Here is a 14,282-nt window from a genome sequence, read left to right on the forward strand (position 1 = left end):
GGTTCAGGTTCCAATTTTCAATAAACCCAGGTGCAAATCTATTGAGGTTTCAGATTTACACTATGCTCCATATATCGTTTCTTAAAAGAATATGTTTGGTGGGAGTTCAAGTAATAAAATTATCATAAGACCTGTTGCGGCCAATCGCCTCGTCGCCCGATCGTCGGGAAGCGTGCACCTGCAAAAGGAAGTCCGCACTGACCGGAGGCGGCTCCGGCGGGGACCCTCCGACGGTCAAGTCAGAGAGGTGACTGGGCAACAGTGAAATGCAGACAGAGAGCTCTGAGAAAGAGAGAGGGAGAGAGAGAGAGAGGAGCGAGCCTGCGTATGTGGGAGAGACGGGCGGATCGACCCTTTGCACTGTTGCCTTCCCCGGTATATATAGTGGAGCACGGTATGGCGCCGTCATTAATGGCGCGGACAAGTGAGGAACTGTCAACTCACTGTAGACTGTCAGAGCCGCCGTGAAAATGTCATGTCGCCGTGTAGCCGTCTAATCACCAGGGTTGACCCGGCTCTCGGCGGGACAATGCCCCTAGGTAACTGTGCCGCATGTCCGTGTCAGAGCTGACAACGTCTGGCGGCCGTACGGTGGTTGGTGGAGTCGGCCGACCCAAGGTCGGTGGCCAGCAGAGTGGCGTCGGACTCCTCCGTCGGTCGGCGAGCTTCGTGTGGGTCGGCTACCGGACCTCTGGGTTTAGTCGGTCGGGAATGGACCGTGGAATGGCCGCAGTTAGCCGCTGATGGCGTCCGTCGGTCTGTCGCCCGACCTACGATCGGCCAGTCAGAGTCGTCCGTCTGGCCGTTGGTTAGTCGGTCGGGCTGCCAGCCGGTCGGGTCCTCCGGTAGTCGGTCGGTCGGTCGGGCCGCCAGCCGATCGGGCCCTCCGATAGTCGGTCGGTCGGTCGGGCCGCCAGCCGGTCGGGCCCTCCGATAGTCGATCGGTCGGTCGGTGGGTATCCCCCAACAAGACCTATCAGGCCTTTGCTTTGGTTCAGGTATGTTAGGGCCCATCCTCTATCCGGTGTGTATTGGATATGGGTTTGAAACGTCTATTGCATTTGTAAGTTGGAGTAACATTCTTATATATCACTCTTTCAACTATTGTTAAAAAATATGTTTTTAATAACTTGATTTATAATTTCACATACGCAAAATATAGATTTTTTTATAACACTTTTTGTATACATACCTTTGCAATTATAGCTTATTTTATTTTAATCTCCAAAAATTATTATTCATATATAATATCTTTAAATCATTATGTTACGCAACAATGACCTTCTCTTAGATTTTTGGATGATAGTTAATAAATAACTATTTAGAATATAAAATAAATTCATTATCTCTTTGCATCGGTGCCATCAGAAAATTCAAGCAATGGTACAACTCTTTATATTTTAGGCAAAACATCAATTTTCAACTATAAAAATGTGACATGGTAGTATTATCATTTTACACTTAAATCAGTTACTTTGCAATATTGTAGTCAAAAAATTAATAGGCGTATCATTGCAAAGACATAATGATTTTAAAGGTATATACGCAAATAGTGGTTTTGAAAGATGAAATAAACAACAAGCCACCTTCATCAGGATACATGTTAAAAAAAAAAAAAAAAAATTATATAAAATTTATAGATAATAGGAGGGGTTATATGCAAGGACATAACTTTTTTTTCTTATTTACTTAATTATTATTTTTCGAAAGAAATTAGTCAGGCTACGTGGCATATGTGGCCATTAAAAAATAATAGAAACGTACAGGTGATCGGACGGTCCAGATGGATTGGCTGCCGATGGTAAATTAGCCGTTCCTCCGCTTGTTGCCCGATGGGGATCGTTTCACGCCCTCGCCTCCTCTCCGAGAAGACCAGAATTCGAGGCCGCCGTCTCCTCGCCGTATCTCTCTTTCTTCTTCTCCGCCACCCCAAAGCCCTAATCCCCCTATCGCCCCTTGGTAACTCTTACCATAAGAAATGGTCAGGCTCTCTCTCTCTCTCTCTGTCTCTCCCATTCGTCGTTTATAGCTGAAAGTTATAGTTTTTCGTTTCGGATTCGCGAGAAGAACGACATCTTGGCTACTTTTCTATTTGGTGTTTTGTTAGGTTGTGCTTTGTTTTGTATTCGGGGAGGCAAGAGATTTTATCTGTTACATTTTGGTGTTTTTTTTTTTTTTTTTTCAATTGAAAAGAGCCCATCTTTTAGGGTTTTGATTTGATTTGAGCAGTGCTGCTCATCGGATCTCATTTTCTCATATTTTGAGGTTTTCTTCATATTTTTCAGGACGGGCTTTTGCCGTCATCCCCTCTTAATAAATTGCGTTTTTTTTTTTTTAGGCGATTATTTCTGGTGGCTCTTTTAATCAGCTTGGTCGTGGTCAGTTTCTGTTGGATTATTGTTTTTCTGGTGTTATTGATTGCAGTCTATTGTTTCCATGACTAGATGGGGAGGGGAGCAGGAGGAAGGGACAGATCAAACACTGAATATGCACCAAGATTCGAAGAGAAGGAGCGCCGGACTGGGTGGGGTGTTGCCCCTCCCTCGAGGCACCTCTGGGTCGGGAACTTAGGCCCTCATGTGACGCAGAGCACTCTATCGGAGCATTTTCTGAGGTTTGGGGAAATAGAGAACATAACTCACATTCCAGGCCGGAACTATGCCTTTGTCGACTATAAGAAAGAGGACGATGCTGTCATTGCATTGAGAGGGCTCCAAGGTTTCAATATTGCTGGGATGCCTCTTAGAATCGAGTTTGCAAAGGGGGTTAGTTATGACATTCTTCGTCTGTTCCCGAATTGTTATGCTTTATTGGTTTCGAGGTTCTGTACTTTCAAGTCATTTAATGCATTTTCCACAAGCCTAAAGTCTTTTTATTTGGTAACAAAAAGAAAATTATACTTGATATGCAATGTAAATCGAAGAATAACTCATATTGTAATATAACCTTCTTCACTTTTAAGCATAAGACTCGAACATAAGTAGGAGACTTGTAGCATGCTCAATGAAGTAATTACGTAAGTAATATTTTGCAGAGCACTATTCATAAACACTCACAGGACAACTTTGAAATAAAATGGATACCCAACATATGCTATTCAAGCGGCTCTTCTGTCTTACCACGTTAGTATAGCACCAAACTGAATCTGATTGTGCCAATACAATTCTTTTGTATGTACCAAACACTCATTTCATTGTTCCTATGATGATCACTTATGCAAGACTTAGAATATGGACAGTCTGCTTCTTATGAACAAGAAATACATGGTTCATGATAGAAAAGAAAAAGTGATCTGGACATAATAAAGAATGAAAAGAAGGTGCAAAGCTTCCAGTCTCTATATACTTCTTCCAACAGGATTTACAGTTTGTATGGGTTTCTTTTGGCCATATCTCTTGATCCCATTTCAGAACATTCAAATGACTATGGTTCCTGTCATCAGCAAATCATTTTGTAAAGTTAGGAGATATAGCAGTTAATTTTTTGCCATTCTCTAGCAACTCTTTGGGACCCACACGTTCTGCCAAATCAACATGAATTTGATCGTTTAAGAAATTGCTTGCTAGAGATATCCTGATGAACACTATGTATATGAAGCTGTGATTCCTGAAACTATTCAAAGGAAATCTACATGTGATCCTGTTCATTCTGAAAAGTAAAAAAAAGTCAGAATGACTTAGTGGGATCCTGTTGCGTTACTTATATAAAAAAAAAGGTTTCAGAGGACAAACTCAAAATAGAATATCTTTGCCCTGACTTACATAAAAGTTTCATTGTGCCATGAAGGGTACTAATTCTGGTGCACAGGCAGTTACTCAGACTACATAATCATATGTTTGACGCATGAACTTTGGGTATGAGGTTGAGCATGCTAATTGGTTAAGTTGGTAAAGTCAGTGGATGTCAAACACTAGCGGCCTGTGCTTAGTCCCGTCCTCAGCTTGATTTTGCCTAGGCTTCCTCCTCTTCTAGTTGTCAAAGAGAGAGAGGGGAAAAAAAAAAAAAGAGGCATAATGCTGGTGTTGGCCATTGACCCACTAAGGAGCATGGCTGAGCAAACCAGAGGACCCCCATTGTTTGAAACTCCTGGTAGGTTCGATGCTCTATTACTACACTAGAAACAATTTAATTTTCTTCAAGTGGCTTGGTCACCTCCAACAGATGTGCTGTGAATTTGAACGTTTTACAAAAAAATTCTTTTTGAAAATATGATTGTTAGTAATGAATTTTAAACAAGCAGAATAGTTGCTGACCTACATATGGTTCATTTATGAGTAGCCAATAACATTCATACCAACTAAATATAGTTATTTAATAAAGCAATTAAAGAACTGGAAGTCAAGCATGCAGCAACATGGTAAAATGGGCAGAATAGGTTTGCTGTGCTAATATCGAAGCCCGAACTGGTTGGCCCAGTGGTACGAATGTACGATTCGGTATATACCCTTGTACCATTTGTATTGAGCCCAAACCGACAGAGAGAGGGAAGAGAGAGAATGGAAGAGGAAGAAAAAGAGAGGGACGGAGGGCCTCCAGAGGCCGTTGGATGGCAGCCGAGCTTGCTGCATCGCTATCGAGCTTGGTGGAAGCCAGAGTGGGGTAGAGGGAGAAAAAGAGATGGAGAGGGAGAGGAGGCCACTGAGCTATATACGTCTCTTTCTTTTAGAAGTCAAGTGAAATTTATGATAGTGAAATTATCTTCTCATGCTTGATCTTGAATTTGACCTAAACCATTAGCATTTGTCTTTTCACTCCTTTTTCTCAATTTGATCAGAATTTTGTTTTCATTCCACTGTAATTCATCAAGATTTGGTTGTGGTCAGAAGTCCCTCCTTTTTATACTTAAGTTGTTTTTTTGGAAGTACCTTTGCAATGTGTCCCTTTGATTCTGGTACTATAGTAGAGAAAATGAAATAATCATTATGAGGCATGCTCTTGTCACCAACTACCAATAGATGCATGCCTCATTTTCTTATGCTTCCCCGCTGAAAATTGTAATTATGATCCATCTTTCTAGATAATTCACTAGAAAAACACACTGTAGAACGTTCTTTAGATGCAAATGGTTATTTGTTCATAGAGACTAGGGCTAACCAAGTATGCTGCACCTTTGGTGTGACTGTGTTAGAGGTGATTTAGCTGTGGGAGCAAAGAAGTAGTGCTGTTGAATATTGTAGAAGGCTACAAGGCATGAGAGCATGGAGGGCATTGATGGAACAGGAAGTTCTTTTATTTCGAGGAGGTTGAATTTATTTTCCGAGGCTGTTAAATCTGAACATCAAAATTGTAGAGAGGTTTCTCTCAAAGAAAAAGTGTAGAGTAGCTGTATCCTAGTTGGAATGCTTTAATTATTAAAAGCATAGCCTTGGTGTGTAATATTGCACCTTGGTTACATCTAACAGTATTTACATGCTCTTGTGCCTTTAATGTGCCTAGTCTCAAGCAAAGAACAAATCATATTAGTGAATACTCACCAGGTGAACAGTGTTCTACTTACTCTATCAGCAAAAACAAGAAATAACACATTGTTTTCGTATGTAAAGGGCTTTTAAAATTTGTTCCCTCTTGCCAAATTGCCCACCAATCACCTTTAGAAAAGATCATCTGTGCTCCAAGTTGTGTGAATAAAGGAAATCTTCAAGCTGAGAACCTGATGAACACATCTTTAGCCAAAAAGAAAGATGGGTTATTTTTATTAGTAGCTGACATATGGCTTAACACTTTTTTCCTGAGTTGCCACCCTAAACCATTTTATAGGTTTTGCTTTCCTAATCATTTTGTGCAAATGATTCTACACACCATCTGAATTGCACAACAATCTATCAAACTAAGTCGTATTGGTTTTCTTCAAATCTAAATCCACTTCCTTTTTAAGCTCTCGATCAGCAAACAGGATACTTTGGGAGCAACTTATATAAAGCTTCCTTCATGGCATTTTTTCCTTAATCATTAACATGCTTTCTTGATGAAGAAAAAAAATTTATTGAGGCAACAACAAATAGCTCGATAGAGAGCGGGCTTTGGCATAATGGTAAAGTTGCTTCGTTATGACCTGGTTGTCATGGGCTTGAAATAAGGAGACAACCTCTTCATATGCAAAGGTAAGACTGCATATATCTAACCCTCTCCAGACCCCCACAATGGTAGGGCCTTGATGTGTTGGGATGCCCCTTTTTAACTAAAATAGCTTCATTGGAGGATAGAAGCCAGGTGTCAACTGGACAGCATTCTTATAATAGTTATAGCTTCTACAACATCAACCTTACATCTAATCATGCAGAAAAGAAATGACAATGAGTATAAAGAGTACATGATTCCTTTGGAAGTCTATCAAAACTTTATTTGACAGGAACATGCTTTGCTTGTTGTATGGTCTCAAAGATGTTTCTGTATAATCAATTCATAACATTTTAATTGTTGAGAATACATAAAGATGATTAAAGGCTGTCAGAGAGGAAACAGGCTATTTGGCATGCATTACTATATCATATGTTGTATTATGCCAAAGAAATAATGCAACATATTTGCATTGAAGTATTGTCAGTATATGTTGGCTATATATATATATTTTTTCCAGTGTCCAATTTCTCATAATGTAGGTACGGAAAGCCTTTTGATACAAGTAGGGTGTTGATTACCTGGAAAATTTGCCATGCTTTCATAGTTTGACAGAATATTTTGCTTTCTGATCTAAATATGCTCATTGCTGCATACGATTATAATACTTCTCTTATTTTTTGAGGTACCTCTCTGGCTTGTGTTGATAAAAGAAAAAAAAATGACCAAGTTTCACGGTTCTTTTGGAAGCCTATCAATTTGTTAATGAAGATTAGTAAGTAGACAAAGGCAAAAAAGAATGTAAAGGCTTGGGGAATGTTGAATTAGTCAACTATTTCCTGTAACTCTGGTAGTTAGGCTCAATTAGCGTTCACTACTACTGACATGATAAAAGTAACACCATGCCTATGTATCATTAGAAATCAGTTACATCTTGGTCAGGGTGGTTGGATCCATTTAGCATGGCCTGCAGATGAATTGATTTTGAGGACATTGCCTGGGAACAGCATGGAAGTATTATGAGGTAACCTGTAAATCAGTTGATGGGTTGCACTAAGGCTTTTAAAATGACTAAGATCTGAAACCTTGCATATAATTACCATTATAAATTCCTTTCAGTCTATAAATATCCACCTTTACTGGTTGCAAGATCCCTTTTGGTTGGTAACCGGAATTTCAGGCAGTCTCTCCCTTGCAAAATGCATCAATGCTGGTGGTACAGGAAATTTGATCGAGGTGGACGACATAGATGACAATGATATTAAATTATCCATTGGAAGCACATGGCACTTAAAATGAACTGAGCTCAAATATTCATTGCTTTGATACAAATTGATGTTTCCAAAAGGAGGTGTTATTCTTTAGTGATAATTTGCATATTGTGGGGACTGGCCCCTTTATGTAATGCCATAAGCTTTGGTAAACTGTGCAATGTCGATATTCTGTTGAACTTTTCACTTAATTTTCATGTTGCAAGATTTTTTTCCTTTCCACTTATAGTTTTGCAGAAAAATTATATAGGCTTGGATGCCATTCAATTCCAATAAGGGCTTCAACATTGTTACCAAGCAATTCATGCCGGCATTTTACAAATCAGTTTTGGTCAGTGAAATGACCCATAAGGCGTTGGTATATCAGCATTAAAAAAAAAGTTTAAAACATTTCATGAATCAATAGGGAAAAATTTTGTTCAAAGCATTTTCATTGAAAAAAAAAAATATTCTTAATGATGGACATTTTATACCACACAAAGTGCTGGGATGCTCTTTGTCGTTATGTTTCCTGGTACTTGTATCGATGTTCATTGTTGTATGTCTTGTCACTTACATTCCTTAAAGTATTTGCCAGCTTTATTAAGATGGTATAAGAGTATTACATTCTCCAAGCAATTCCCAATTTTTGCTGAGCCTGAAATCTTTTGAACCTGACTAATATATGAGTGCAAATATAGTTGTGGACAAGCGTTCATGTTTCTGTAGCTTAAGTATCATCATTATGCCAGTTCTTTATAAGTGTGGCCATCTTAGCCCTTATTGTGTATGAGAGTCCATACAAGTAATAGAACAGGCACCATCCTTTGTCGCATTTGATCATGAACATAATCATCTTTATCAAGTTAAAAAAGTGGGTTATCCTGGTAGTACTTGCACTTGTAGCACCAGCGCCAAAATTTTATTTGACTCTACCAATCATCTTTCTATCCTGGGCTCCTTGGCAAGCAGTTTGTTTGCCCCATTCATGATATCATAATATATATTTGTTACTAAAAGGCGTTGACTAATGTGATAGTCTATTAAAATGTGGTCATATCTGAAGGTTCTTTGAACTTGAAAGGTGAAACAAAATGCAAGTTTGAAAAAACTGAAGTTCTTTTTGGTCAACTTAAATTAATAGGCCTCTGCAAACCTGAACAGGCTGGAACAACCAAAAGCTGATGATACATTTAGCCAGACCTTAGTGGTCTTCTTGTGGATGACGTAATGTTACATTGTTAAAAAGTGTGCTGCCTAATGCTCTTCCCAGCACTAACTGGGTCATGGTCCAGACAAAAATTACCTGGTCAGTTAGCTAGTTTGATGCAACATTCTCTGTGGATGTTATTATTAGTATTTCTGGTTTGGTTCCATTTTTCAAGAAATCTGCAAAATTCTTTTGTGATCTCCAAATAGCTGGTTAATTCAGTTTTTTAACAACCTGTTTTCAATTTATGTCCCTACTATGATCACAGTCTTCTCGTTCTTTAAATTTGTTGTAGTTGAATTAGTGAATAATTACAACTAAACCATTATTTACTCTTATCATCTGATAAGACTTTCATGGTCGGCCTGTAATCACTGAAGTAAACAATTTAATTACCAGCTTGTGAGAATCTGTATCAGGTGTCCAAAATTGGTACGTACCATATGCATTGGGAAGTTATAATGCTGATTTATCTGAAAAATCATTTCAATTACAGGACAGGGCTTCAGTATTATCACAGGATGGGAAACGTCCACAATTTGGTGATGAAAGACGTTCCATCGAACAGGTAGAAGCACAGTTTCGGAGAGATACAAGACCACTGCGGCTGAGTCCGGAAAAGTCATATGACAAGTCCAAGGGAAACAAGAGTGCAGAACCTAGTGAGATGTTGTGGATAGGGTTCCCATCATTCTTGAATGTTGATGAAGTGGTTCTGAGAAGGGCATTTTCACCCTTTGGTGAAATTGAGAAGATTTCTACATTTCCTGGTCGTAGCTATGCATTTGTTCGATACCGAAGTGTAGTGGCAGCTTGCAGAGCTAAAGAAGCTCTTCAGGGAAAACTTTTTAACAATCCCCGTGTAAATATATGTTTTGCCAAGAGTGATTCTACCCCGGCTGAACATGGAAGGAACCAAATAAATGGTCCATTCCCTCCACCTTTCAAATCTAATTATCAACCTGGTTTGATTGGACATGGTAGTGAGACTTTCCCAGGGGATAGAAGCTTTGAGACTCTTGATGGAGAGTTTCACATGGCATCTCCTCATTATATCTCAATGTTTGATAGGTTGTCTGGAGATGCCAGTATTATGGGTTTTGGTAAGAGTAGTTCTGTAAGACCAGGAGCAGGCCCAGTACCCAATTTAGGTGATATTTTTGAACATAATAGACCACAAGAAACTGGATTGGAACGACGGTTGTCCAATGATCTGTATGAACGCCACAGAAATAGTCCTGCAGCAGAGAGGGGTGCAGCATGGCATGATATCCCTTTTGAGAGATCTCGAAGAGCTCCACCTTTTGAAGATTCTTGGGGCATGGTGGAAGGCCCTCTTCCTTCAGCCAAGAGGCTGAGGACAGACATATTTTTGGATAAAGAACTTCCTGAGTATCCATTCTCTGACTTCGAACAAGAAAAGCGTGATCCTAGCCTGCTGAAATTATTTCCGAATTTGCCTGAACATGATATATATAATAAAAGCTTTGACTCTGTTCCTTTTGGCCCTAAAGGATTTCCTGATCATTCAAGGAATCCAATCCGTCCACTTGCTGAAAGTGATGACTCTTGGAGAACTTTTGATCATTTCAATGCAGGTGCTGGTCCATTACCTTTACCAGCCAAACTGCAGAGTATAAATCCAGAACCTCATCAGCCTCCACTGAAAGAAGAGTGGAAATGGGAGGGAACTATAGCGAAGGGAGGCACTCCGGTCTGTCGAGCTCGTTGCTTTCCTGTTGGAAAAATTCTGGATTTTATGCTGTAAGTTGCATGCCAATTTATTATGAAATCGTTCAATAATGAGCTGATTTCTATATTATTCAGGAATATTAACCATCCAAAATTGTTTTCTAATGGAATTATTGGTAACAGAAGCCACCTTATTAGGGGATTTTTTTTTTATTGAATGATTTTTTTCCCCCACATTTTTGTAAGAGATGCCTGTTCTAATTGCCAAGCTTGCCTTTAAATAGGTTAGCTCAGTTATTGACTTGGTGATAATACAACTCTCATATGTAGTTCATAGGCACTGTTTTCCCCCCTGCCTTCGTGTTGCCAAGATTGAGTTATCTTCTTAATGACTATTGAGGTTTAGTAGGGTCATATGTTGCTTGTTTCTTAATCAGTTGTCATATTGCAGGCCTGAGTTTCTAAACTGCACTGCAAGGACAGGTCTTGATATGCTTGCCAAACATTACTATCAAGCAGCTAGTGCTTGGGTGGTTTTCTTTGTTCCAGAAACGGATGCTGATATTGTTTTCTACAATGAATTCATGCACTATTTGGGTGAGAAGCAACGTGCAGCAGTTGCCAAGCTGGGGGAAAAGATTACCTTATTCCTTGTGCCACCATCAGATTTTTCTGAACAAGTACTGAAAGTACCTGGGAAAGTTAGCATCTCTGGTGTCATTTTGAAGTTCCAGCAGCCCAGTTCTGACTTCAGTTCTTCTCGTCATTCACTTGAAGTGCCAGAATCAAATCTCCCACCTCTGGTGCAGCAGCCAAATGATGGTGTTAGTGTTTGTGAAGATCCATTGTTCCGTAAGTCAAATTCGCCTGATTTCAGGGCATCCTCTCAGGGCCAAAGCTATTTCAGCTCATCATCGGGACCTTTAACTCCAGTGACTTCTGCTTTTCCACTACCTCATAAACCGGGTGACACTCATCCTTACTCAGGATTTGTTCATTCAATGGAAAAATTGCCAGAATTTCATGGAGAGAAAAGACATGACCAACTTCAGCATCAAAATCTGCCAATGCCACCGAACTGGTCCAATCACATGAACATCCCAAGTTCTAGCTTTGGGAATTTCCGTCCCCCAGCTCCAAATGCTGTATCACATTCATTTGATAATTCTGCAGGAGAAGCATATCCATCAGGAAATTCTCGGGTAGCACAAGGAACAACCTCAAGCAATTACATACCTGAAACTTCAGGTATCGCTCCTTTTCCTGCAAGCAAGTTCCCTGTGCAACAAGAAACTAAACCTCAGCTCTCTTCACCTATGCCACTTCCTCTACAACCTGAGCAACTTGCCCACCTGGCAGCTCTTCTTGGGCAGCAGAAACAACCAGGAAAAGATCCTGCATTACCAACAGATAGGGACAATCAACAGGCAAACCCAATGCAAAGCCCCAGTCTGCATGCACATGCTTCTGTTATGCATGCACAGACCTCTGTGCTGCACGACCATGCTTCTGCACCTCCTGGCTCATCAGGTCCCCACATTAACCAAGTGCAACAATTCCAGCAGCATCCTTCTACTGTTCCTGCAGTCCAACCGACTGGAAATCCTGTGCAACAAAGTAGCCAGCAAGTACCGAACAGCATGCGGGAGGAGACAGAAGCAGATCCCCAGAAGCGTCTCCAGGCAACGTTGCAGCTGGCTGCAGCACTACTTCAACAGATACAGCAGCAGTCAAAGACTGGTGACCAACGGTAGATCGAGGTAACTCTTTGTCCACTATCTTTGCTCTTGACATTAGTGGTCCTTCACAACAATATTCTACAATTGTACCACTTTGCAGAAGCTAGAGTCTATGCCTCAAAACTTGATAGTTCCCTGAGTCCAAGATGTACCCATTTCTAGTATGAGTAGAGAAATCTTCCCTTTTTTAGTGGTTCGGGTCCATGTTTTTTATTCACTGCTGCTTGTATTATCTGTCTATTGATCCTTGTTATGGCCTTCTCACCACTTTTAAAAAGATCTGGAACAAGGAAGAAACTAAAGATCTTGAATTATAAGATGGTAATTAATTTCTGTTTCTACTCTTCGTATGGGCTAAGATAACAAGGGGCAGGCTTCCCCGACTACCTCTAAACTCCCCAATCCTGATGAAGGTGGGATTTCTTCCCAAGTTTTTTCTTAATCCACCTAGTGATGTTACCTGCAAGCTAGGTGGAATTCCCCCAAAGATAAATATCACTTACTAATAGTCTTAAACCTCTGGCTTGGCTGGGCATGTGCAACTTGAGGAATTAGAACAGAATTGAACTGCCTGGCTTATTTTAATTTAACTTCTGCTGATGCTCTGATAAATGGGAAATGCACTTAAGGTCTGAATTTGTGCTGTCTACATCATGTTACTTTATATCGATGTATGCATTAATGCACATTCCTCTCATCTTGGGCCGCTTTTATGCATTGCTTCTTATGTCACTGTCTTTACTGACAGGCAACTAGTGACATCCACGTAATGCATTTCACCTGTTTATAAGTTCAGATGGCCAAAATAGGCATGAAATTAGCGTACACATAATATCGACAGATGTCATGTCTGATACATGCATACTTAAAGGCAGGTGCTCAGGTTTATGAAAGAGAGCATACATATCTTGTATGAGAAGCTTCATTTATCAAGTTATATGAAGTCTTGGTGTTTAGTCATGACCAATTTAATTAACCAGATTGGATGTGAGCTCCATGTAATCCCTCTATCCAGGCTTCATATCTAAAGAAGTGATTCATAAAGTATAAACATATGAATGGATCTCAACCTGACATCCATCTGGTGCAAATTCCTGGCGAGGTAACTAGAGAGGGGTCCAAAGTGAAATTTAGAAAGCAAGCTGGCAAATACAGGGACCTAATGTATTTTTCACATATTTCTTCTAACTGGGAAAGAAAGTCAACTTTGTATTCATAACTGACATGCAAATATTTCACGGCTCTGAAATGAAGATTATAACACCATACTTAAAATTGTAGAATTTAAAATCTGGATTCCAAGCAATGTATAAGAAATTTGTTTCGGCTCTCAAATGGAAGTATATTACATGCATAGATGTACCATGTTAAGGCAGGTACTTAATTGAGCATGAAATTTTACATTTCGAGTTTTATCGTGTTTATTTAGATCAAGTTTTTGTCTTATGTTGAGCTATGAGCTTAATGAATCTACATCTAATTTGATTGCAGTGTATCTTGAAGAAGCTCTGGTTAACTTCTGAGATGGAGCCAATGTTTAGTGTTGCCACATTTGATTGTCTTTTCTGCTGATAGCATCCTCTCCTGTCAATGTTAGCCATCCACCATGTTTCCATGTTGCCACAATCAGCAGCACTCTAGACCATGTTGTGGCTCAAGTTACGATGGTGAAGTGCTTTCTAGTAATGCACATAAGTTACCATGTTTAAGCTTCAGAATAAATCACCGGTGTACAAGGTCATGTATTAGCTATAGCATAAGCAGCCAGACCTGGTACTTTTTTTTGTCAACTTTTCTAGCCGTTGATTTCACTGCAACAGAGATTTTGTTTTGAGTTCTCCCAGATGATAAGCATTGAAATTCATGGGAACAGAAAAAAGATTAAAGTGGCATCCTAGTGAATTATCGAGATGCTAGGCCATCCTAGATGTCTGGATGTTCATATTGGCTATCTCAATCGATTTGTAGCGGTCAGTACCAACAAAGGTGATCCGATTTTTCATTTATAAAGATCTTTGATCCATCCTAGAATCTAGAATTCATCGGTCGATGCAAAAGGATCGAGATTTATAAAATATAATCCTAGATCAATATATTTAGATTTTTAAAATATCTTATGATTGTTTATACTTAAAATTAAGCAATGTAATTCAATCATCCTAGAACCTAGAGCTCACCAGTCAAGAGGATCGAGACTTATAAAATATAATCCTATTATAGGTCAATATATCCAAATCTTAAAAATATTTTATGATTGTGTGTGCTTAAAATTAAGCGATGCAAAATTTGTGGTCCGCCCCAAATTAGGTCTCTACTGGGCTGGTACAAGTGGTC

General features: G+C 39.6%; 1 protein-coding gene across 2 annotated transcripts; it reads left to right on the forward strand.

Moving 5' to 3' along the window:
- Positions 1 to 1,812: 1,812 nt before the first annotated feature.
- LOC105060483 (uncharacterized) lies at positions 1,813 to 13,791 on the forward strand. 2 transcript variants are annotated; one of them, XM_010944206.4, is made up of 5 exons: positions 1,813 to 1,981; positions 2,445 to 2,765; positions 9,014 to 10,281; positions 10,661 to 11,969; positions 13,440 to 13,791. In XM_010944206.4, exons 1-4 carry the CDS (start codon positions 1,979 to 1,981, stop codon positions 11,961 to 11,963), a joined length of 2,895 nt encoding a protein of 964 aa, XP_010942508.1. In that variant the 5' UTR covers positions 1,813 to 1,978; the 3' UTR covers positions 11,964 to 11,969; positions 13,440 to 13,791. The 2 variants fall into 2 exon arrangements, with proteins under 2 accessions (XP_010942508.1, XP_010942509.1); XM_010944207.4 differs by having other exon boundaries at positions 1,824 to 1,981; positions 2,425 to 2,765.
- The last annotated feature ends 491 nt before the right edge of the window (positions 13,792 to 14,282 follow it).

The sequence above is a fragment of the Elaeis guineensis genome, chromosome 1 (genome assembly GCF_000442705.2).
Source record: "Elaeis guineensis isolate ETL-2024a chromosome 1, EG11, whole genome shotgun sequence".
Lineage (NCBI taxonomy): Eukaryota > Viridiplantae > Streptophyta > Magnoliopsida > Arecales > Arecaceae > Elaeis > Elaeis guineensis.

Excerpts from the sequence above, each read along its gene's own strand:
- LOC105060483 (XM_010944206.4), top strand. Across the intron at positions 2,766-9,013 it reads GAATCGAGTTTGCAAAGGGG|GACAGGGCTTCAGTATTATC; the intron begins GTTAGTTATGAC and ends TTTCAATTACAG. Across the intron at positions 10,282-10,660 it reads AAAATTCTGGATTTTATGCT|GCCTGAGTTTCTAAACTGCA; the intron begins GTAAGTTGCATG and ends GTCATATTGCAG.